Genomic DNA, 27,587 nt, shown 5'->3' on the forward strand with positions numbered 1-27,587 from the left:
TAATACTCAATTACAAGTAAAGTAAAAGTACTAGTTAATTTTTTGCTGGAGATATTTAATGAGTTACCAAAAAATATTCATTCATATCAAAGATCTATGTGGATAATAGCTACTTTGAACAAAACCAACTTTTATCTTGACAAATTACATGAAATTGGTGGTCACGATACAGGAATTTCTAACTTCAGTACCTTCAAAGTACCCGTGAACTGGAAATTGCAACTGACTTCAGTGTTGTGATGGATTTTTGTAATGGTAAATACAAGGGTAAATCTCGCAAAATCTCTCAAGACTTGAGAATAATAACTGCGTTTTTTACGCTTCCTTCTTCTGTCAGCTCGCTTTCTGATTGGATATTGTTTTGTTTCACATGATCTGTTTCGTTTCCAGATTGTACGCACATTGAAATTTACGAATTCACTGTTCATTTGCTGCCTAATATATTCCACCCCTTGACAGGTGCTGTTTTAACAATATAATTAATGCTATTCACCTGTCAGTGCAAGGTTTTAATGTTATGGCTGATCAGTATTATCCTAAATGGCAGTCCATAACATTATCCAGTAGTGGATGTACAGCTCATCACTTTGTCGGCTGTCAGTGTTGGTTTGCAGCTGTTGGTGCAGTGTGAATTGGCTTTTATAGTTTACATCTGGCAAGTGAAGTGAGTATTTCAGGGTTACTGACCTAGATGAATGATCCCACCACATCCACCACGGCAGTGCCAATGGTTTTCTTTCCAGAGTTCGCAAAACTTTTCACCTCAATGACATGAGTGAACCCCAATGCTTTAATTTCTTCTGAGATGCAGTGACCCAGCAACTACAATCTGCTCTCTAACACAGTCTTGCATAGAACTTCACACTAAATGGAAGACATGAGTGTGACCTATTTTATAGTCACGGAATTTCAGGGTGAAGCAGGAACATAAACCATCAGTGCAGGTAGTTATTATTTTGAAATGAGTGAATTTTCCCTGTTGAACTACAATATTGTGCAGATATTACACTGCCTTTAAAAATAAATAAAGAAATAAATAGGCAGTGTAGTATCTGCACAATATTGCAGTGCAACAGGATGAATTTAAAAATCATACTCAAAAGTATATATACATATAGACTCCTATTTAAAAGTTTGGGGCCATACTTTTTTGAAAGAAATTAATAGCACAGCTAAGAAGTGTTTCTTGAGCACCAAATCAGCATATTAGAATGATTTCTGAATCATGTTACACTGAAGACTAGCGTTATGTCTACTGAAAGTTCAGCTTTGCCATCAGTAATAAATGACATTACACACTATATTAGAATAATAAACAGTTCTTTTAAATTTAAATAATAAAGCGACTTCTTTCAAAAACATTAAAAATATCTTATCTTCCCCAGGATCTTACTGGTCCATTATGTTCCCCCTTACAACACAAAGTGACATTACCGAGACAATATTTGAATGAGTCAGCAAAATTATTTAATATATAACTGTTTTATTATATCATCCAAACAACCTTTCATGAATCCCAGTGATAAATTACATGTTAATGTCTTATGGTTGCCTGGTACATTTTGTTAACTTCTCCATTAGAGTTCACAAGTATATTCACACGCCACATCTGATATTATCTTATTATTGATGTACTCCATAATTTGCCTCTCATATCTGTAATAAAGACACTACATGAGATATATATACAGCATGTTCAGATACACATCCAATACTCAAAGGTAGAATGGGGCATATTCTTGAAATAATCTTCTGTTAATAATGAAAACAACAGTTCACGCATGGAAATTCATGTGCACATCTCATGATTGTGCAACTGGAAGGCTGATGCTGATGGCATGGCGAGAAACACCATAGTCCATCATAGATCAGTTCATAAAACGAAAGATAAAACAAGGCATATGACAATATACATCACTCCACTTCCAAGAAACACTAGATGGAAACATTTGATTTGTTTAGTGATGCTAACAAAATTTTTTACATGGAAAGCATTTTTTCAACAGAAATAAGCAGTAAAGCTATTTCTCTGATTGCAGTATGCAATATAGCTCAATATAGTTCCCTTTAGCTGTGCAACAAATGCTATTGTTTTATATTTTTATGACCCTCAATATTGGACTTTATCAGGTAAACACTGGGTGTTTGCAAGGCGGCACTATGATAAAACGTCTCTTTTTGTTCTTCTTTTCTGACTGTTAAATCATGGCATTAAGCATCCTATATTTCCTTATATTCACCATTTACGGCAATGCTGTATATCAGACCAATCATCATGGTAACTGAAAATGGCACTACTTTCATGTCTCTCGTATCACACTGCGGACACCCATTCTCATTTCATACAAACACAACTGGTGCCATCTTGCATCTCAGTTATCAACTATAGAGAAAATGTGTCGCCAAGTAAGACATGTGCCTGGATCAACATCTTTTGTTGATCCTGGATCAACATTACTGTCCAAAAACATAGACCTAACCCCATCACTTCCCTTAAACCTAACCCTAACCATAATTTATTCCTAAAATTAGAGGCAAATGAAAGCTGAATAACAAGGGTGTACAAGCACCTAACCCTGGGTGTAAGCCTAAAACTGACAGTTCCTGAAACTTATCCCTCAATTCTGATTGGTTGATTGGAACATTTTTTATTTTTTCCAGGGTCAAGGAACATATTGTACTTGGTGTACTTGGTTTACCAGTGATATAAAATAATTTAAACTCAGAACCAAATTTTTTGTCAATGTATTTATTTATTTAATTTTAATTGTTTTGAATATGTTTTGGAATATTTTCTCTGTTTTGACAGTTGAATGATTGATAGTCAGGTACAACCCACTGAACAGACTGTATTTTTATGCCCCACTGCATCTTTTTGATTTGTGTCAAATTAAATATGGCTAAATTATTAAGCTTAACATATACTTTCGTTTTTATATATACACTAGGGTATGTGTACAGTGCACACGTCATAAATTTCATCAGCATAGTATGCGCATACTGTATGCATGCAGTCAGATTTTTCTAACCTTGGGTCTCTCCCAATACCCACACTTGCAGTCTTGGCCAATTGAGAGCATGTGCGCTTCGGAGTGGTATTTGATGCTCATTCATCATGTTTAGAAACTCACTAGTGAAACTTACTAGTGTGCATGTGTCAATCACTTGTATTTACGCACATTAATGAATGGAATATGGTTCAGCTGTACACATACGCTAAGCTTTCATGTCAAAAATGGCTTTACACCTCAAAGACAATCTTATTTTATGGGTTGGTTCTCCAACACTGTCAAAAGAAGATGCATGATGGCGCTGATAATGTAGCTTCATACACCAAATCAAAGCTCAAAAGCTAAATTTACCCAAAATTTTACCACAGTTCTCTTGCTTCCTTGAAAGCACAAGCATTTTGTTCTGGAAATGCAAATCTAGTCTACATATTGCATTGCAAACTTCCAATATCAGTGTTTTTTATATACCTTTAACATTTTCATGTTATTTTTATGGTTGATAATTTATTGATTCTTACTGAAGTTTCATTAGACATTTCTGCTTAATGGCAATCTATCGTTTAATAAATTACCTATGATTTGATTGGAAGCACTTAACCAAAAGTCTAATTTTCTATACTGCAGCTTTGGAGTCTTTAAAAGACACAGCAGTACAGAACGTTGAAAGCAACCATACACACATTTTAAATTAAACTTTTAAACAGTCAGTGGCACTTTAAATCTTACTGCAAGTTTCCATCAGTCAGTAGTGTGCCAAAAAAAAGTGTTAAGCAAAGGAAGTAATGGAAAGGGGTCACATTCACACAGGCACATGTACAATAACACACAGAAAAATAAACTCAATATGTGATTAAGGCATTCGACGAAATATTGCATGTAGCCCCAATGTTATATGTCAAGGTCCTTCTGATTTCCAAGCAGACAGATCCCATATATTCTGCAGATGAATGCAGCCAAATGGAACTCAAATAATGATCGATAAGCCAGTCATCTCAGAATATCCCATGAGAATGAAGCAATCCTCTTTGGACACTAAGGGCATATTTGGTTTGGGTTACAGTTTTTCAACACAAGCAAGTATTTCGGAGTGACACAGTTGAGTTCAAACCTTATGGAGTATTAAGATCAGCAGTCCAATGATAAATAATTCTCAAATCAATTGAAAAGTTGATAATTATGGTTTGCAGAGTAACAGTTTACTCCTGCATATGACTCTGGGAACCAAAATGGCCGCCCAAAGCCACACAGAGTTCCAAAACCATACATCTTCAAAAGCTGACAGTGGGAACAGGAAGTTGGCATGCTGTTCATTTATGTCGTTCTTCGTTTCTGCCCACAAATACTGACACAAAGTCAGTGTCTCAAGATAAGCCAATTTTTTGACCTTCAACGGGATTTTAAAGATGGAAATAGTTTTAGCAGAAGGAGTGGGAGCTTTAAATCTCAGACCCACTCCTGCATGGATCGCTTGCAGTACAGTATGTGCCGCTGTGTATCCTTCCTCTTGAAGCGGAACACGGTGTAAAGCAGCACCATCATGCACAGAGCCAGGACACAGGGGATGGCGATAGCCACCGCTTTCTCTGCTCCACCGCTGCTCTCTAGCTTGAGTACGATATCAACGTCATCATTGTCATATTGTGGAGGTTCCTCTTCCTGTGGGGGGATCCAATCCCAGTCAGGGTCGGTGGGTAAGCCGTCGCAGCCCATAAAATCACGCAGGATAGACCTTGGGTAGCCTGGCTCCACTCTCAGCCGCTGATTGTTGAACTTCCAATACTCCTTCCCCTTGTAGAAGTATGTGAATCCTGAGGAGAGAAGGAAGACAGCTCATATTGAATGCATACTGGAAAACATACATAACCATGTGTTATTCTTAGTTCAAAATTAGACATTTTAAGTCTAATGACCTTAAAACTAAATTCAGTTAATTGTCACTAGTAATGCATATACATGAATATAATGTGCATGGTACTCCAAGAGTGTCATCACATTATCAGCTCTCAAAATGCATGGTACAAAAACAAGGACAACATTGACTTATAATTTCCTCTTTCTGTGAAAAAAACAAACAAACAAACAAACACTAAAGGCCATTCCAAACAAATAGAAATAAAACAAAGGCATAAATTGTCTATGAAGGTCCCATCTGGCACTGTTGGTTCAATTATGAGGAAGTAGATGTTATAAACCCAAATTCTGCCTAGAAATGGTTGTCCCTCAGAAACTCAACATGAACAAAGAGGTTTGTGAGAGAAACCTCAGAGAGGCCAATTACCACAGTGAAGGGGATAAGAGATCACCAGATCGATAAGATGCATGTGAGGACTCACTACTTGCACAGAGTGCAGAGATAATATTTCAGAGATACTTCTTCTCTTCTGACAGTTGGCACAAACACAGTCTCCACCAGAGTAAACCAATTAATTAAACCCAAAACTCTGGGGGGATTTTAAGATGGAAATAGTTGGAGAGCATTTCTACAGTCTAGTGGCTCAACAAAATACTTATATGTGGTGATACTGTTTACACTTATATGGATAAAAGTAATTTGAAATATTACTAGGGATTGTAATGACTTTGCATTCTAAATACACAGACTTCAATATAAAATTGGCCCTCCCTTTGAAGCTATAACTGCTTCCACTCTTCTAGGAAGGCTTTCCACTAGATTTTGGACTGGTTCTGTGAGAATATTTGCCAATTCAGGCACCAGTGTTGGACGAGGAGGCCTGTCTCGATATAGGTGTTTCAGATTATCCCAAAGGTGTTTGATGGGGTTGAGGTCATGTCTCCATGTGGACCAGTCAAGTTCTTCAACATATAACTCATCCAGCCATGTTTTTATGAACCTTGCTTTTTGCACTGGGGCACAGTCATGCTGGAATAGAAAAGGGCCTTCCCCAAACTGTTCCCACAAAGTTGGAAGCACAGTACTGTCCAAAATGTTTTGCTATGCCAATGCATTAAGAATTCCTTTCACTGAAAGTAAGGGGCCTAGCCCAGCACCTGAAAAACTGGCCCATATCATTATCCCCCTCCACCAAACTTTACAGTTGGTATAATGCAGTCAGGCAGGTAACGTTCTCCTGGCATTCTCCAAACCCAGACTCGCCCATCAGACTGCCAAACAGAGAAGCGTGATTCGTCGCTGCACAGAACAGAAGTTTCCACTGCTCCAGAATCCAGTGGCGGTGTGCTTTACACCACTCCGTACAATGCTTGCCATTGTATTTAGTGAACTGAGGCTTGCATGCAGCTGCTCGCCACTGGAATGCTTCAGCAATGCAACTCCATATTTTTACTATGGGGGCCGTTGAATGCTTGAATCGGATTGGCTGACAAACGTTCTGAGGTGTGCAATTATTTTCTGGGAAATGCACGGTGAACGTAGTTCCAGGCAGCTCTGTTGACCGCATTACAGTTCCATATCACTTCGCATAGTAAAACTGTAATAATGGAAATTACAGGACTAACAAAAACAACAACATGACAAATGATTAATTCACACGTAAATACACATGACATTCCTCATTAGCGAGGTTATAACAGCGCTGTTTCGAGAAGCTGCTGCAGAACACTGTTGAGGGACGTACAGAGGTAGCCTAATTCACACAAGCTCTCTCTTTCTTTCTCTGTGTGTCTCTGTCTCTCTCGCTCTCTTTCTAATAACTTAACTTAACTTAGCTTTAAAATGATGTTTTGGAACTAGCAAAAGAGGCATTGGATGAGATGCGGAAGAAATAATCCTAATCACAATAGCGATTTAAGTACAAAAGCTGGACGAATCCCTTTAAATATATCATCTGATCGATGTCTTGAGGTGTGATAAACCGTAGTATAAGCGGAATAATTGATTCTGGGCAGTTGAATTATTAGACACATTATTTTTCTAATAATTCAACGGCCCGTCGTCAATTATTCCTTACATATATAGAACAATTTTGGGCCTTTTTCCTACTTTACTTAAGAGATTATATTTTATAGTATACATAAAATGCAAGCATATTCAAACCAACATAAAAAGTCAAAGCTCAATGTGTCTGAGCAAACCATGTGCAAACCAACAGGCCATGGCACCAATACAAATGCAAATATGGCAATAATTGTAATGTATTGTAAAGCTCAATGGCTATATTTCAAAACTAGGTTTGTAATATGAGCAAATTAGTTTGGGGTCTTTTGCAAGGCATTGCATAGTCAGCTAGGATAATTTCAATGTCTCACCATTTTCTTTGTCCACAAAAGCTCCCTGTGGAGAGTCTGGGATGCCTTTCCACACAGTAATAGGTTTTGGATATCCGGGGTCCATGGTTCTCATATCCTCATTGTACCTCCAGTATCTGTAATAGTAGACAGAGACAGAAAAAAAATGTCTCAGACATTATGGAACACTACTATGAAGGCGGTATCCACTGGGTCCCATTGTACACTGTAGCTATAAGCTATAAAACTGACCTGTCCCCTTTGAAGAAGTACTCCGGGAATCCAATCAGAGGTTTTGGCCACATCTTCCCACCAAACAGCTGTTTCAATGCTCTGCGTGGGCATTCCATTGCCAAAAAGAGAAATGTCCTGAGGATATGTGGGCTGCAGGGTTGTATCCTTAAACACCCAGAACCGGTTGCCTCAGAAATTCAAAGAAATGAAAAAGATTGCCTTTAGTTTTTTGTTTTTTTAAATGCATGTTCTTCTTTGCCATAAACATTTTATTATTTGTTTTTGTTTTTTTTGGTTTTGTTTATTGAAATTATGACTTTTTTTTTTTTTTTTTTTTTTGATCTGTAGATCATTTGCATTCTTGGTTCAGTTGGCTTTCACAAGGCAACATTTGAAAGCATTCCAAAATCTGTCCTGTCATTGGTCAGTGTACACCTGTTTACGTTCCTCATAGCATCATCATCGAGAAGTTACCATAGCTTCACGGGTTAATTGTGAATGCAACCATCATTCCTGTTCTAACTGGTAAATCAGTTAGAGCGGGAATGATGGCCAGATTCATATCAACACAACAGTTTAAGATGAAGAGGTGCTCTTTCAACTGTGTTAACTAATGTGCTCACCCACAGAATCAAGCGCTGCTGTTTTTTACCTAACAAATTTTCCATTTTTCCCATTATGAATGATAATACAGCTTGGTTCATTGGTCCCCTGGGTCGGATTGCTTTCTCAACACATACAAACTGCTCCAGAGTTTGTGTTCAATCTGGTCAAGATGATCTCAGACCAGTTATGGTCAATTGCTGTGTTTATATATGCCTAAATGAACCGAACTAAGAGAGAAAACATGCCAAGTTCTGAAGCAAACTCCAAACAAACCAGGTGTGAAAATGCCATCAGTAGATCCTGAAAGCTGAGCACTTTCCTTCAGATATTCACATCTATATTTAGCCTGTAAGATTTAAAAGTCAGAAGGAAAAACATCTTACCTTTGAAGAAGACAAACTTCCCCTCGCTGTTTTCGTAGACAGCATCGATCTTGGGAGGCAGACCTCTCCAGAAGTAGCTAATTTGCATCGGGTATCCAGGCACCACAGAATTATCTCGCACCCTCCAGAACCACTGATCCTAATAAGAGTTTACTGGTGTTAGGATACACACAATTTATGCTGCACTAATTCTCATTGAAGCTGTTCATTATTCATACCTTGAAGACGAACAGCTCCTGTCGAAGGATTGCCAAAGTGTTGAAACCTCCGTCACAGATGTTGGGTTTGGAGTTGGGATGGGCTGGTTTTGACTTCTGCGGAGGGCGATGAGGGCGACCCTGTCGGTCATGCTTTCGAGGGTCAGTTGGTAGGTGCAAGCGAGGAGGCGTAGCGGTTGTGAGCAGTCTTGTAGGCTGAGGACTTTTGTCTGGAGGACCTGCAGAATGAATGTGCCAAGTTCAAATAAATGTACACTGTAATTCATGTGGTTGTGCAAAACTTTTATTCAATTTTCAAGAAATGTACTGACTCTAAAAATGTCATGAGATGAAAGTAATATCATATTTTCCTTTTTTTTTTTTTTTTCCATGAGTGGACACAGTTTGGTTCAGTTCAGTTCAGGATAAATAACAGATGTAACTTAACAGATATAACATTTGATTTTACTGTATTAGTTGTTGTTTAATTTTGCTTTTATTATGATTAATTTTTTGATTTAGTGTTTTTTTAAATTTTTAGTTTATGTTAAATTATGTTGAATAAATGATTTATTTTTTAAATTATTTTATATTTTTACATATAACAAATATCATAAATTATTAATCTATACAAATTACAATTATTAGAGCAGTTGCACCACATGTAATTGTACAGAATTTCTTGACCATAAGAGTGAGGTCTTTTTTCTTTTAATAAAAAGGTAAACATTTCTGTTATTGTAAGGAACTTATTGATCTTGACACAGTTATGAGGGTCTGCAGGGGTATGCATGTATTTATGTATATATCTATTTATTTGATTACACCAAATTAATATTATTTAAAAAAAAAAATTCAAGTAATATTAAGCAGTGCATATGTTTTTCCCCAAATAAAAATAATAAGAGATTATACCAAACTACATATGGTTTTCTTTTCAAGAATGTTTTTTTATGCATTTTTATTGTGCCTTTGAATAAAAATAGAGCACCATTACCCTTTATTTAAAGTTTTTGTAAATTATTACAAGAATACATTTGTTTCTCTTACACACGAAACCGTTAAAAGTTTAGTTACAAATGAAAACAAGTAAATTAAAATTATAATAATAATTATTATTATAATGCATATTTTTAGTGTGTTGCTATAGAGTGTTCTGGGGGTTTACTGTGGTGTTGCGAAGTATAGTTCTGGTTTAAATGCAGTTGTTTACTAGTCAAATAAGTCCACCAACATCTTTTTTTTTTTTTTTAATAACCTGGTCAGTATGATATGGCTCAGCTTTATTATTGTCCGTTTTATTCAAGTTGTTTGATTTGTATTAATAGTAATACTGTGAACAGTTATGTAGAAGCCAGTGTATTATGGGAGGTTTAAACACACCGTATATTTTCTGGATGCCCTGTAGATCATCATGAGGAAGTTTGAAGCTCTCAGTGTCCATATACTGATAGAATGGAGCCATTATAGCCGTAGGGTCATTAGAATGCTCAAGTCCCAAAGCATGACCAAGCTCATGGACCGCCACAAGGAACAAGTCATTACCTAAGGAGTATAAAACAACAGTGAAAATACAAACACAAGATTTGCTTTGCTTTTTGTTGTGCTTGTACTCTTATCTATGAGAAGCATCTGGCATTATGACTCACCACTCAAGTGCCTGATCTGAGAACCATCTTAATACAGTGTGTGGGCATGACAGAAACAGTTGGAAACAGAATGCAAAACAGATCCCACATGCTTTATATTATACAACAACAGGTAACTGGAAATATCGTCCATCATGACCTAATGATGAATGAAAATGTTGTGCAAGATATCCTTGTCAGTAAATGTATTGTATTAAATGTGCACTTACTGTACTGTACTTCAAAATATGTATGTACATGCATATAATATTGATGAAATAAAAGGGTATTCAAGTGTACTTATATAGACACAATTTTAACAAGTGCACATTGTAATGTCAAATTAAAAGAATTAATCATTATGTTTTAATAATCTTTGTCATGCATTAAAGAAGGACACATGATGATTACAAGTAAAGTATATAATTTCAACTCTAGTGTTATTTGATGTAACATTAAAAGTTATGTTAAGTTAAATGTAAATTTAAATAAATAAATTTCAAATTCATCATTACAAATTTGTAATTCCAAATATTTTTAAATACATGACATACAAAGTTTAATAGAAGTTACATTAAAGTATTTTTAGTATCATAAATGCTTGTCATTACATTCAAAAGTACACTTAACCTTATTTCAAAGATAATAGATGCAATTATGTAATTACATATAAAGATTGCATAAGTAGTTCAACTAACTGCATTTAATATAAATTTAAACTATAATATATAATACTATAATTTTCAATTAATAATTTGGGGTTTGTTCGTAGGTCTTAAAACACTTTGAATATGGCACATGAGTCATATGGACTATTGCTATGGTGCTTTGGGACATTTTTGAAACTAGGTACAATCTGATCTGGGAACAGTTTGTGAATGCTGTGGGAGGCATTCAATTCTAAATGACCTAATCAAAATAATCTCCTAATTGTTGTTTATTTTATTACATGTTGAAACCAATCAGCCTTAACGTAAAGAAAGAAAACCACACAGTGTGTGGTCCATATAGATTGTGGTGACTCTAATGAAGCCTGAAACCACAGGAAGTTATTATGCCAGGCATGTGTAACATCAGAGATAGCACAAAACAAACAGCCAAGGGTCCTGTGTGCAGGCGGCAGTTAAAATAAAACAGTAGTTAATGTAGTCACAGCCATTCATTTCTGTCTCGGCTGAGACATTTCGTGAAAGGAGATGAGCATCTTAAAAGCTCTCTGCGTCCAGTCGGCCCAGGTAATTAAGGCTGAGTGCCTCTAAGTGCAGCTCGCAGTGAAGAGATGGATCTGATTACCTCTCATTTAATGGGTGTAACTGTAATGCAAATTCTACATATCAAACAAAGCTGACACCTAACATGCACAGACATCAACATGTGCACACAAAGATATATTCAGGGAAGAATGCCCTAAGAAACAAATGCGACCAACAATAGCGTTGATTATTTGCATTGTTTTAGAACGTGTTCAGCATCATTACTTTGCCCCGCTGGTCATAAATATGGCTGTAAAAGTATTATTAAACTCTTGTTAACACATATAGAACTTTATTGTAATGTCTTAACAAATTACATACATTTAGTGGCTACTTAAGCTGGTTAAAGAATACAGTATTGAGTTTGCACTTATATACCACACACACGTGGATTTAAGCAGTCATTTGCGGAGGATGCAGAAGATTACAGAAATCTGACAAACTTTATTGGGAATGTGCAACTTCACTCCACCAACGCAATCTAGAACGGGCTCTTTAAATGTCAACAGTGCGCTTGACTACACCACATGTCCTGACATACGGCCAGTATTTACTGCCATGATCAACAGACATTTTCACAAAACATATCTTTAGAGTAGAATCCAGTTTATGCTTTCCATCATCAGTAATAAAAAAGTGCAGTGCAATGAATGCAAAGGGCAGTGAATGCAAAAATACATGAGCAGAGATACCAAGACAAAACATTGATCACTGGATTTGATCCATATCAGCTTGCAGAAAACATTTTTATAGATATCTAGTTAGAACATAGTTATGATAACTATGAATAACTCTTAGCATGTTAATGTTAATATATGAAACAGTTAATGTGTTTGGTCTTGCCGGACTAGATATATTAGGCATACATAAATCCTGTAGCAGAACCAGACAGGTGGAGCTGGGGGAGGCGGAGGATTTCAGAGGAACCTGCTGCAGGACCAGCTTACAGCAAACACTGAATCAGTGTTCAACCAATGTTGACCAGGCAACCTTATTGGCTGCAGAATCAGCAGATGCCAGTCAGCGTGTGTCATTTAGGAAATGATGTGATCGCTAGCAGATTGCATGTAAAGGATCCATCAGCCTGCAACTTCTAGAGTTTCAAGACTGAACAAGTTATTTATACACTACGGATAAAAAGTTTTTAAACGGTAAGATTATTATTATTATTATTTTTTTCAGAGGAAATGAATACTCACCAAAGACACATTCATTTGATCAAAACTGACAGTAAAGACGTTTGTAATAACATATAATATTTTCAAATATTTCAAATGTTTGCTGTACTTCTGAGCTTTCTGTTCATCAAAGTGACTAAATGGATCATGGTTTCCACAAAAAAACAAATATATATATTTATATATATATATATATATATATATATATATATATATATATATATATATATATATATATATATATATATATATATATATTACGTGTTTTTAAGAATAAAAAGTGTTTCTTGAATATCAAATCAGCATATTCTGAAGGATCATGTGACACTGAAGACTGTTGCTGAAAATTCAGCTTTGCAATTACAGGAATAAATTACTTTTTCAAATATATTAAAATAGAAAATAGTTATTTTTAATTTATTTAAATAGTATTTCACTATATTACTGTTTTACTGTATTTTTGATCAAATAAATGCAGCCTTGGTGAGCATAAGATACTTAAAAATCCTTGACCCCAAACTTTTGAACTGTAGTGTATATGTAATTATCCACAATTCATCTTTGTATACTGATAGACTCTAGTCACAGAGTGCATATATACTGTATGCAGATATATATATTGATGGGTTGTGGATTAAAAATAAACTATATTTCTGTGAATGTTAGATTCGGTAGCATCTGTGATCTTGAGATCTGTAAAATAAAATTTGTACAGTATTCAGCCTCATTACTCTCCCCCGCTGATCATAAATATGGCTGTAAAAGTATGTTAACACATTGAACTTCACTGGAAAGTGTTAAAAAAATGACATCTGGTACTAATGGCTCCAGCACTTTTAGTGGCTGTCAAGCTGGTTAAAGAAGAATATGGTGCTGAGTTTGTACTTAAATACCACGCACAGGTGGTGCAGCAGTTTAATGAATTCTCCCCTTAGTATTTACAAAGCTACAAACAGCAGAGTTGGTTAATACACTCGTTTCAGCATGTGAATTATAGCACTAATTACTCTAAGTGAGTCTTGTTTTGCAGAATTGCTCTTAGCTATAGCTATTACACATTGTGAAGTAATTTACTTTTCAGTGGCGCTTATGAAAGTCTCCAGATGTCATTAATGTGGCTTTGTCACTTTCACATTCCTGCTGAAACAGCAGCTTTATTTCTTTGTTAATTGTTGAAATTGAAAATGTGGCCTAACCTGCCGTTCTCTCACCATCATGGTTTGGGTTGCCCAGCGTCCAGGGTTCATCTGAGTCAAAGTGTGTGTCGCCCCCTATGCCCGGCCCTGGGAAATAAGCGTGTGCCAGGAAGCCTCCTTCTCCATCAAAAGGAGAGCTATCGCCGTGGAAACCAGAGGCAAAGATGATGGTGATGTCGACGTCACGTTTGCCGCTCTCCAGAGCGCTGTAGGGCACGGCCTCAAAACGTAGCGGTGTGACACCTTGCCATACATCAAACGCCCGGCGAATGGCCTCATGCGTTTCTCGTGCTCCCACTTTCGGAGTGACATTTTTAATACTAAAAACAGAAGAAAAAAAATATCTACTAGTAAATATAAACACCAAGCCATGGCAAAGTCCAGTTTATGGTATGACTTAGGCTTGATTTTGTTTTTTATTGCTCCTTAATGCCTTAAAACGTTGTACTTCTGGACTTGAATTTGACAGGCACAGAATGCAGATGAATAACCATTTCTGCTATTTAATTCTCACAACTAGATAAGAGAAATGATCAATAACCAGGCCACTTAAGATGGGCTCTGTTATATATATAAATAAATAAATAAATTCTGCATTTTTATTTCTGTAGCTGGAACGTCAGGAATCTAAGATATGTGATTTACAATTTATACACTGTAAAAATTCCCACTTCCATTTTATCTTAGAAAATTCACCCATAAATCTATTTGTATTTAATTTTGTTATAAAAACAGTGCATTATAAAACTCTGTACAAACTTAGTTGTTTGCTCTGATAGCTGATACATTAATTACACAAGTTTAAGTTGTTTAAAGTCTGCAAAATTAACATGTTTTACATGTTATGCACAATATGCAAATGCAAGCTTATTGTGTTATGTTCACTTCAAAACACAGTCCAAATTTCATAAGTTTCATAACTTTTAAATAGCCTTAAAACTGGTTGCCTTTTTTATTTATTTGGTATATAAACTTCTTCTTTTACTTCCTTTTTTTTCTTTTTTTTTTCTTTTTTTACAGTGTTCTTGTTTAATCATATATCTTGTATATACAAATATAGTCTTATTTGTATTTTCGCTTAAAAAAAAATATATTTTTTTTTTTTGACATTGTGTCTATGTGTGATTTAATAAGGTATTAACATCAAAACCTTCACTATTATAGAAATCTACCACTATCAAATGTCATAGTAAAAACCCTCACTATTGTGATGTGTTAATATCACAGAGAAGAGAAGCATTTTCAGTTCTAAAGTGAACTGCACCAACTGTCCTTAGACTGGCATCTCTGCTGAATTTCCCACATTGAAGTCTTTATCTTCCTCTAACAGACTGAGAGACCCTGAAAATCTCAGCTGACTTTTCTCTATAGAGGCCAGTCACTCACTGCCAAGCCTGTCTTCATTTACATTCCATTTGCATAGGTGGCTCATCAATTAAAAAAAGCTGGATTTGAATAAATCATTTCCGTTATCGCCCGCTGTAACCGGGAAAGTCTAAATTGAGGTGAGAGAACACTCGATTTTCACCAAGCCCTTTAGAAGGTAATCTTCAGGGAATTCAAATATGTTTCTTGAAGGTTAAAGAGTGAATGCTGGAGGTTATTATATGCTTGGCTGTGTCTTCATTGCAGAGCAGCATATATGATGGCAGTGACAGGATGATTTGAACGAGCATTTCATTTCACAGTTCTTGTCTTTTAATGTCTGTGCTATATTTATAGACCAAATTGTTAAATCATTAACACTGACAGAAGCATCCTGTCTCTGTCTAACCTGTATGTGATGTGTGCGCGTTGCCACTTCTGTCCAGTTAGTGCATATCGCTTCTTCCTCCGGGATCCAGATATGCCGTCAGGCAGGTCTGGTACTCCACATCTGGGTTTCTTCATCCAGCTAGAGGAGAAAGAAAGAGCAAAGGGAGGAGCCGTGAGGTTATTTTTGACCTCCATCACATTATAAAACTAGGTTGGCTAATGTTGCTCCGTTAAGGCATAACTATAAAAGTTTTTGAATGGATTTAAAAATAACTGCTTCTGTGTTCATTCATCAGAATACTCATCAGACTTTTAAAATGAATCAGCGTTCTTGTGTTTAGTCCATTCAGTCAATGCTTTACAGTTCTGGAAACACATTAAAAAAAAAAAAAAAACATTTAACACACACAACCATATATTACAGATATTCAGCACCAAATTATATTCATCAAAATCATAAAATCCCTAGTGTCATGAAAAACTGCTCTTGGGACCCACTGTTCTATTTTACAGCAAGTTACATAATTTCAACATTACAGCTTACATTAATTAGCATTTACAAACTCACTAACACAAGCTGTTTAATTAAAAAGATAGTGTATTTATTTACATCACTGAATGTGAAAATCAGTGCCTCATCTTAACTTGTCATCAATAAAACATAACATAAAGACACAAACAGAAAAAAAGAACGGTTTAAAGGCAGAATAAAACCGACTGCAAGGTCAAACAAAGAGTGCTCATGCTTCCTAACACAGTGCAGTCCTCCTCGAATGACTTACACATGCAGTAGAAAATGTTCTCAAAACATTTTAGATTAGAAAATGGCTTATAGTGTCCAAGTTAAACATCAGAGACCAGGGTTGAAACGTTCAGTCCAAAGAAAAGGTGATTCATTTGAATCAGACATGAAATTCTTTAACTGATGACTCATTTCTAGGAAACTGTGTCATTTGTGTCCAATTTTTTGTGCTCATTACTTACTACTGATATAATTACCATGGAAAATAGATACTGAACTTACTCATATTGTTTGATAGAGCTAATGTTTATTGTTTTATTGAAATTTGGAAAACCATCCTTGTTCAGCACTGTAACAGTTTAATGGGTTATATAGATTTTTTATTATACTGTAATTAAAATAACATGGTTTCAATGTTCAATTCTTGGTTTCTAGCATAATATCAGAAGGTGTGATTTTTCTTCTTTTTTTTTGTTTACTAAATGTCATTATGTACGTACATGTCATAATGTATATAATTATGTTCACTTCATGTTATGGTGTGATGATCTTCCCTACATAAGACCGTTTCTAGCCATTTTTGCATTTACCTTCATCTCAGTAACACTCAACCCTGCAACATTTGGAATGTAACAGCTATTGCACAAAACATGTTTTGTAAGAGAAATTGGTAGTTTTATGAGAATGGGCCTGGTATGCTGTAGTCAGTATATTTGTGCATTTTATGTGTGACTTTACTGCATGTATGTGTGCTTAGGAGTACTTACTCTATAGTCGCCTTGTCTAGAGTCCCTGTGATGTTTAGTCCATACTTGTGCTGCATGGCAGCAATAGCAGAATGCATGGTTTGGGCTGATCGCAGGAAGGCCATGTTAGGTTGAGTCTGGTGGAGGTAGCCATACCTCTGTAACCACACCTGCAAAAGACAGAACAAACATAACCTGACAATGTGTCCTCAGCTAAAGCCCAAGGCTCAGCTGTAGCCTGAACAACAAAACAATGAATAAGAAGCTAAACAAGGCTTAGAAAGAAGCCTACATGTTTAGGGGTTCAGGAACTCTGACTTCAATTTATCCTGGTTCTCAGATGGTTTGTCCTCAAGCCAAAACTGTACAGTATATTGGACATTGAATGGTAACCCAACATTATACCAAAATTGTTTAGCATACAAAAGTATCAAAAATGCCCATAGAATCAAATGTTGCACGCAGGCCCAACAGTATATGCAAATAACTAACATGACATAACTGTACTGTATATGCATAAACAGCAGCAGAAGTGGGATTTACCATGCAAACAAATAGGTCAAACACTGGACTAAATATTAGATTCCTATTAGCCATACCCTTGTGAAAAAGATGTGCATCAAATGTTCACGCACTCCTTGTGTACCTCAAACCTTAAAAGTATTTTCTTAAAAAACATATGTACTTCGAGAGAATATAATATTAATGAAATAAAAGGCCACTTAAGTGTACTTAAAGAGAGTACACTTTCATGACTATGTTTTGTTATAATCTTAGCTGTGTAGTTAAACTTTTTTCAGAAGAAATTACATTAAAGTATATTATATACTTTTCAGTGCATTTGACAGTACACTTTAGTCATATTTCAAACACAAGAGAAGTAATTATGAAATGACATTTAAAGATGTCCTTAAGTCCTACCTGAATGGGTAAGTTAATTGAATTTAATCTAAATTTAAAAAAATTTTGTTTAGTCATAAATCACATGCAATTAGGTGTCAGAGGACGTTCACACAGAGAACATCAGTTTACACTTGTATATGTTCTTTTAAAGCATATTATTTCCATAATATGTACTATTTTTCAAAAGTATGCTAGAGTATACTTCTTTTTCACAAGTGCGCCAAATGACTGATGAATTTCTGGCAAAGTACTGTCGAGTTTCACAGTGTCACATGGCATTTGTCATCAACAACAAAAGCTGTATTATCTTGCCTCTCTTTCACTTAGGTTGCTACACAAACTATACACATTATATTAGCACTTAGGGTTGTTTCTTTCCTGCTCTCCATAACTGTATCAGAACAGAGCTGTGGCCATTTTTAGGTCACTTAGTTGCCAAACACTTTAAAAAAAAAGAAAAAAAAGAAATGAGTCGTGTTAAATAATGGCCAAAAATGTGTTACCAAAGTTTTATCAGCAATTTTAACATGTAAAACACTGACCTTCCAGAGATGCTAGCTTTGCTAGCCTCATGATTTAAATGGCTGAATTAAGACTGAATTTGGAACAGCATACTAGCATTTTTACCAAATGGCAGAAGTAGTAATAGTATGTAGTATGTTAGAATGCAGTTCTGAATTCAGCAAAAGCCATAGATAGTGCTACTGTATATGTGAACATAAGAACATTTTATGAACTCTCTTTGTTGTTGCAATGAACTTTAATGGCCTGTTGTAATGCATCCTATGAGAGCTGTGAATCAAGGAGAGTGGTATTCTTAAGGTGCATGTTAAGATCATTTCATTCCAAACAACATTATGCTGGAAAGAGCTTTTAAGATAATGTACTTGAGGTCAAACATACTTTGAAACAATCCATAAACAAAAAGCAGACTAAACGTTTTGGTGCTCTGCCGCCACATAAATCAATAATTCAATATGAATGTCTGTATAAATGTACTTGTATTATATATAAATATATACATGTGTGAGATATATATAAACATTTATTACAATATTAGTGTTGTACATGTATCTTGTAAAATGACATTAATTTATATTCTGTAGTATATCTATGTAGGCCCAGTTCTCCTTCTGAGAAAGCAAAAACATTTGAGAGCCAAATTGATTCTCTAGCACTAATCAGACCCTGCGTCTCTAACCAACACAAGGGCTGATTACTAATTTATATGAAGAAAACACAGATGTGCTATTGAGCCGCAGGGGTCTGGTATGGCAGGGTGTAACCATGGTGATAAAGAGTCATAGATAGAAGCAACTTTGTCAACCTCCGGGTGTTGTAATCACTCTCTTTTGAAGCCATAAATACAGAGCTCAGCCAAACTGATGCACATTAAAAATGTCAATGAAAGAAAAGAAAAAAAAATCTGCCATGTTAATATACTCAATGTGTGTCAAATAAAACCAAGACTGCTCTGCGGGTAAACACACAAGCACTCTCACACTCATATTTATGCATAAATAAAGCAATGCAATGAAAAACAGGCTTAATAGGTGAAAAATGAGGCATCTAGCAAACATGATTGTATAATTAACATCTTCTCTGCGATCCAAGAGTGTTCTGAAATTGCTAACCAAAAGAATTTCATCCAAATGAGCCGACTGATCTGATTTGATCTTTTTATATTTTTTCAAAGTCTTTTCTCAAGTGTAATTATTTATTGAGCCAACCAAGCAAAGAACAAACAAAAGAAAGAAAGAGTCCAGTTCAAATTGTATACAATACAAGGTACTCTACCTTTCAAATGATTGTTTTTTGAAAGAAAAAAAAAAAACAGATATATTATTATTACAATTTAAAATAATTGTTTTCTATTTTAATATACTTGAAAATGTAACTTATACCTGTGGTGATTTTCAGCAGCCATTACTCCAATCTTTAGTGTCACATGATCTTTTGGAAACCTAATATGCCGATTTGCTGCTTAAGAAACATTTTTTTTTTTTTTTTTTTTAATCAAAGTTTAAAACAATTATGTTGCTTTATAAATTTTTTGGAAACGATGCTACTTTTTTTCAGGATTATTTGAGAAATAGATATTTCAAAAGAACAGCATTTATTTGAAACACAAATCTTTTGTAACATTATAAATATCTTTACTGTTGCTGAATAAAAATATTCATTTCTTTAATCAAAAAATTTGAAATAAAAAGCTAAAATCTCATAGACCCCAAAGTTTTGAATGATATTCTATAACTTCTTAAACATAACATATTGTAACATCACTTGAAATAGCCATATTTTGCTTAATAATTCTATATCTTTCCAAATGTATCTGGTTTTCCAAATGTATTATACATTATTCATTGGGTGAATGTATGTTTTTGTTTTACAATCTTTAATAGAAAAGCTGCTTATACTTAGCTGCAGTGAAAATAATATTCCTTATACTGGTAAAACCAGCTTTTTTTGAAGCTTTGTTAGGAAGAATGCTTTTTCATATTATTTACTTTTTTGTATATCACCTGCTTCACTAATTGGCTTTATACACTCAACACTGCAAGTTGAGGCACCATTAATATTTTTCTGGGTGAATATATTCAATATATACAAATTTTATCCTAATACTAGCCAAATGATCTCTCCAAAAGGTCTACAGTATTTACAATAATACAGACTTTCTTTATTACATGATTACATTTTTAAAAAGACCTGAATTATTTCTGTTTGACGGAATCTGACAAGAGTTTATATTACCCACAGAAAGAGGAGTTGCAAAACAAAGGAATGATTTGACTCTTTGTGAAAGTCCATAACACACGTGCAAGAAGAACTTTTAAAACATGGGGTTTGATTTCAAAAGCAAGCCAGCTAAGACAGGTTTTCTTGATGTTCAAAGTGCTTAGTCATTAGGTGGTGGTGTGCATCCTGTCACAATCTCACCCTACCATGACAACATGAAAATAATCATTACCCAGAAGCTGCTGCCACATATACCAGATGGCAGAAACAGACAGAAAAGGGGCATGATGAGATGATGATGAAAAACATTCTTCTGGTAGACGGTGGAACAACGGTGTTCTTTATGGAGACCCTTGAGTGTATCCACTTCCATCATAAATACATGATGTCTTGAGTGTGACATCTGATGAGAGGCTGCAGTTTCATAGACAGAGATGAGACTGTGCTTTTACATATTCTATAAGTCCAGTCACATTCAAAGTGTCTGTGTTTCAACTGAAGTTCATGTTTAGTCATTTCACACTTTGTTAGTAAACTTACAGCTTTGAGTGCAAACAATACTGTCTTACAGTCATTATAGTGTGGTATTTTTGACTGTACAATATATTGTTCTTAGTTGTATGTCAAAAAATGATCAAATAAAATACAGTGATACCCTTTAAATGATTAACATTTTATGCTATTCTATATGTTTTGCATGAACATAAACTGGTCAGGGTACAACTTCATCGGTTTCTGCTTAAGGGAGCATGTCTTTCTTCTCTTTCCACTGCAGAATTTTCTCACTTGCTCTCTCTCTCTCTCTCTCTCTCTCTCTCTCTCTCTCTCTCTCTGTTTCACACTTCTCTCATGTGCATCTTGCAGCAAAAGCCAATCAATGAAGTCAATTAAAGGAGTCAGTATTTTGAAATGCAGTTGCATCCAAAAATGTGCTACTGTTTCCAGGCAAACATTTTGTGCAAATAAGCTGCCATATTTTCCCATGAGTGCAACGCCATCAGTTTCCTTGGGGTCAGTGGTAGAACTAACCAATTTTAGAGAGGTCAATCCTCAAGTACTGCTATTGTACATAGTCTGCCTACTAACAAGGAATTGCTTGTCTCTATTTCGTCCTCCTTCCCTTTTTCTTTCTGCAAGTTCCTGCTGAGCCAAACAACCTCTTTAATCCACTTTCTATGCCTTTAATCAGCTGTAAGCACATGAGTGTGTGTATGGTGTGCATTATGAGCCGAAACAGGTTTCAGGCCCATGAGTCAACGATACTGTGAAAATTGGTTTATTTGCAATCTCTACTAGCAACATTTAAACAGATTTTTGAAGCGTGCCCATGCAAAACTTACAGTTATGATTCTAAATTGTTGTGGATGGTTGCCAAGATGTTGCTATGTAGTTGCTAAGCGGTTTTTAACTTGACGGTTGGCTGTAAGCTGATGCAAGTGGCTGTTAAGATGTTTCTAGGTCATTGTTAAGGTCTTCCGGTTCAAGTCTCCTCCTCAATCTAAAAGAGTACTCCATGTTCAATACAAGTTAAGCTCAACATTTTGACAAAATATATATATATATATACTACTGAAAGAATGAGTGCTTTAGTGCTTATAATCCGATCTCATGAGAAAATATAACTATATAATGTTTTGCCAAATAGATGGTGAATTTGTATGATTTTGTACGAATTTATACAATTTGAATGCATATTGTTTACAATACTGAAACATTTACAGATTCCCCCCAATTAACTTCCATTTCACATGCTTCCAACCCGATCTCAAGAGAAAATGTTTTTAGTTAATGTTTGGTGGTGTATGCATATGAATTTGTACGATTTAATTTGAATTTGTATGATTTCATTTGAATTTGTATGATTTGAAAACATATTGTTTATGTGGCTATACTGAAACAATAATGAGTATTTTAATATTTACCAATTATGTCCCATTTACGTGCTTTCGACCAGCTCTCACAAGAAATCTACATCTTGGTGAATGGGTGGTGGCAGCAGCAATAATTATCACAGCCTGCTTTACTCCTCCTCCCTACGACATCATGACAGATTCAAATGCATTTAAAACTTTATTCATGTCCACTTCTATCAACCACAAAACCCACAACCTTTTATCCAAACCATTAATAAGATGTATGACTATTTATCATCTCAGTGGTCAATAGCACACAGCAACAACCCCTGACTCCCTATTTATCACATATAGAGCCAGAGCTACATGAAATGTCATTACCAACTTAGCACCAAGCTAAGCACATTTGTAGCTGTATGTGAAAGATGTGCATAATTAAAGCCCTGGGGGGCCCAATCTTGATTTCACCACTGAATCCTTGAACCTTGCACTCTCTAGTCTATTCCTAGTTCAGGATCAGAGGTCCCTCCTCCGAGCAGTCATTACTCATCTCACACACACACAATCTCTCTCTTCCCCAAAGACCACTGACCTGTGCACTCAACTCACAACTGCTGCCAACCACTGCAGCCCTGCCAGCAAAAAACCCACACAGGAGCTACATGGGTGGCAGAGAGCTGAAAAGAAGAAAGAGATTCTAGTTACCAAGAAAGCGAAGACTACTAATTTAGCATTCAGATGGTTCTGTCCCACTGGTGTTTCATCAATACAGCCTGCTCTAAAAGAGCATCAATATTATCATGACAATACCATGTCCACCATGAGCTGATCCACTGGCACAGCGCCCTCTACAACTCTCGCCTCCCAGCCAAACAGAACCGGGCGAGTGACAAATTCTCTCAATGTCAACCAGCACTGCCAGCGGCACTAAACATCACATTTGTGCCCATTCCAGCCCAAAGGAGTTTGGGGGAGAGCTGCTAAGCATCTTACATAATCTTTATGTGCTACACATTTGCAAGAGTCTGCGGTTGAGTACCACTGAATGAATCAAGGTCTTGCTTCCCCTATCAATGCACTGATCATTGCATGGCCACTCAGAGGCGTGTGATTGTCATCTCTTAGTGAGTGGATTTGGACTGGAGGAAGGAGCAATATCTCTGATTGTTGCCGATCTCTCTCACACTAATGCCTCTGGTCTGCACTGTTAAGAGCTTGTGAATTAAAGTGCGCAACAGTGTACGATTAAGTATTAAGCATGTTTAAAGGTATACTTCTGATCTCATTGCTGTCCATCAGTACACAGAAAGAAATGAGAATAGAACTGAATAGAATAGAATTCGTGTTTACTCAGTACACAATTACAGAATAGGTTGCAGTAGAATTTAATAGAATTCCTGTCTACTTACTACTAAGAATGGCAGAATATAATGGCATTCCTATTTACTTTCTATAGAATGATATTCTACTCCATTCTTTTTTTTTTGGTAAAAGAAGGTAAACAGGAATTGCATATTATTCTGTTCTGCTCTGTAATACAAAGTAAACAGAAGTTAAATTATCTTCCATTTCATTCTAGTGTATTTTTTATGTTCTTCTATTCATTTTACTCTGTATACAGAATTACAGAATAGAACAGTATAGAATTGCATTCTTCTCTACTCAGTGCACATAATTACTGAGTAGGCTAAACCAGACTTCTGTTTACTACTATAGGTATACTGAATAACAGAACAGGGTTGCATTGCTGTCTAAGTACAGATTAGACTAGACTGGAACAGAATAGCTGTACATAGCCTACATTCAGACGGCACATGGTGCAGAACCTCCAGGTGATTCAATGTGATTCTCTGCAAGTGCTGTCCTGATTAATTTATGACCTGCAATATATCCCGTTCTTGTAGGTCTCAGTAAACGCAGTACGCGTGTTCTCAACATACGCTTTTGTGTTCATGACTCAAGCAGAAGATGCTGATGCTGATGTTGGGCCAGTCTTACCTCAACGCTGAAACGATGGTCTTCGGTAGCTGAACAGCAAATCCACACCGCGTGATGGAGCCACAGCAGCACCGCATACACACAATCCAGCCTTGGCTTTTTAAGCAACGTACCGTTCATATTTGTAGATTCGCTTGATTTTCCTTTATCAATGACTATTTATGTCTCTATCCTCGTATGTCAGTTAAGCAAGTGGCATTTTGGACCAAAGATGAAACCATCGGAGCGCGGAGAAGCATCGGCGTCCGCACATTTTGTCATTTGGCTGGCAATACACATTCCATCTTGCATAACAGATGCACTATTTCGAGACATTTCTTCTGCTTTAAAGCGTTACCTTGGCGAACAGGCAGGCTGCTTTTCTATACTGAGCAGCATCCAGAGCGTAAGCACTGCGCATGCGCTCTGACTCACTGGGCAGTGATGCTTGTTGACTAGTAGGCACCATTCATTCTGTCTTCATTCTTCTTTCTCTCCTGTCAATCACAGATCAATGAAGGTGTAAAGATGGGTCTTAGGTAGGCGGGTCGTTGAAACGGCTGACACTGACGGTAACCTCTGGCAAACGGCCGTTAAATTGGGTCAGCGTCTGTATTTTAAGCGATCAAGCATAGTTCTGTTTTATCATTATTTTCTATGTTTGGGTGCAACCTCCTGCTTTCATTTAATTATGATGATGATTATTATTAATATTATTATTATTATTTTTCTTAGAATGGTTTACAATCCTTAAATACAAAAATGATTAATCAGACACGTTTTATAAATATTCACGAATATGGAAATGTTTCCAACCAGCTAACAATTTTTAGTTCCCAGAACATTCTGGGAATATTATTTTATTATTATTATTATTATTTATTATTATAAAATATCTATATATCATTCTGGTTACTTGTATGTCATTATTTATTTCCAAAAATAAATAAAAAAAAATAACCAACAGTAACATTCTGTGTTAGCTGGGTATTAAAAAAACGAAATATTTGGACATTATATATATATATATATATATATATATATATATATATATATATATATATATAGATATATATATATATATATATATAGATATAATATATTTGTGTAACACAAAATTGTAATTTCTCAGTAGGCTATCTTCCTATATTTCTCTTTGTATCATTGTATATGGGGGGGAAATGAGAGATTGAAAAATGTTGTACATTTCATTCCCACCACAAGATGGGGGTGGTTTGCTATGTTAGGAAATGTACAGCTTTACAGATTCTTTACAGTATGCTAGAAATATATCAACAACCACAACAACAAAAAACATAAAATAAAAGTGTGTGTGTGTGTGTGTGTGTGTGTGTGTGTGTGTGTGTGTGTGTGTGTGCGTACATGTTTTTCTATCCCGGTGGAGACTTGAATACACACCGACTCATGGCGACTAAATTGAGGTCCCCATGGGGAAACAAGCTTTTAAATCATACAGAATGAGTTTTAGGTGTAGGGCAATAGAATATATGGTTTGTAGAGTATAAAAACTATTATGCCTATGGAGAGTTGCGTGTGTGTGGCAGAGAGAAAAAGACAAATCAAATAGAGACAAATCACGTTATGAAGTCATAATTATTTGGGTAAGAATATTAAAATACTAAAAGAATACAAAAAAATCTGTAATTACAAGTATTAAGTTACAACATAATTTTGATAAAAAAAAAAAAAAAAAAACTTTTACAGCCTTTTCAACAAAATAAAGTGTTAAAACATTTGGACATGTTGTGTTTTTAATACAGTATAACAGCATGGCAAATTACAGCATTAGAGCAGAGACCAATAATGTCAGGGAGATCTTTGAAAGCTCAGTCATGAGAAAATGAATTCATCTGCTTCGCACATTAAAGAGCGAAGATAAAGAGGCATCTGCGGTGGCCTCTGGTTTTGTGGGTATTAATAGCGCTCAATTAAAAATTAGATCAAGGTTTTAATTTTCACACAGAGGTTATGCTGGTGAAGAGCCGGTGGTGAACACTGCAATTTAGTCTGATCATCTGATCCGAAAACAAACCAATTATGATGATTCTTCTCTCTGCTGCACTCAGCCACTTGAAATGTGAAATGAATGACAATAATTCAAGATGAAGTCTTGACTTAAAAGGCATATAATGTGTGTGTGTGTGTGTGTGTGTGTGTGTGTGTGTGTGTGTGTGTGTGTGTGTGTGTGTGTGTGTGTGTGTGATTATTCAAATTGTCTCTGTGTCATCACTTTGCTTTTCAATTGAAAGAAAAAAATATAAACTGGCATTTTATAGGCATCTAAATAACATGCACAAGATATTTCCACCACGCATTTATTTTAGTTTGTATTCTAAACTTAAGTGCTATTGTTTATGACAGTTATTAACTATTAATTAATAACAGAATAACTATTAGAAGCTGTATACTATTTTGTTTGTTTAAAACATCTGATATAAAGGTATTATTTATAAAAAAAAAAAAAAAATAATAAATTGTAAGTTGTGTTTTTTTTGCAGTGTTGTTTTTTATTTTAAGGGGGGTGTGATTTTTTTTTACAAATTTTATTTTGTGTTGTAAAAACAGTACTGAGAAATTTTAGAGATTCTTAATTTTAAGTATTTTAGCTCCAATGAAAAGTCATCTTAAAACAAAGTAGTCTTACGATGTAGTGAATACTAGAATATGAATAAGCTACTTATATACAGTCAATATAAAAAAGGAAATTTAATGAGAGAGAGAGAGAGATTCCAGTGAAGCATTTTCAATGGAAGTTAATGGGGTAAATGGGGCTTATTTCGGTTAATTTAAAGGTGCTGTTTGTAAGTTTTTGACTCTACTAAAGCATCAAAATACCATAATATATTTGCAGATATTTTAGAAACATGCTAAGTTAACATACTTGTTTATCTGAAAAACAATGCTACAGTGAGTTATTCTCCTTTGAAAATGTGTTCTGGGCCGGAATGTCTGTTGT

General features: G+C 35.5%; 1 protein-coding gene across 1 annotated transcript; it reads right to left on the reverse strand.

The window, feature by feature from the left end:
- Positions 1 to 1,444: 1,444 nt before the first annotated feature.
- Positions 1,445 to 25,045, reverse strand: LOC109069077 (matrix metalloproteinase-16-like). Its single transcript, XM_042771148.1, is given in 11 exon segments — positions 1,445 to 4,819; positions 7,239 to 7,354; positions 7,470 to 7,489; positions 7,491 to 7,639; positions 8,441 to 8,579; positions 8,659 to 8,876; positions 10,021 to 10,182; positions 13,908 to 14,212; positions 15,667 to 15,786; positions 17,157 to 17,305; positions 24,632 to 25,045. Coding segments are annotated over 11 exon segments (1,863 nt in total). The 5' UTR covers positions 24,752 to 25,045; the 3' UTR covers positions 1,445 to 4,454.
- Positions 25,046 to 27,587: the final 2,542 nt, after the last annotated feature.

The sequence above is a fragment of the Cyprinus carpio genome, chromosome A2 (assembly GCF_018340385.1).
Source record: "Cyprinus carpio isolate SPL01 chromosome A2, ASM1834038v1, whole genome shotgun sequence".
NCBI lineage: Eukaryota > Metazoa > Chordata > Actinopteri > Cypriniformes > Cyprinidae > Cyprinus > Cyprinus carpio.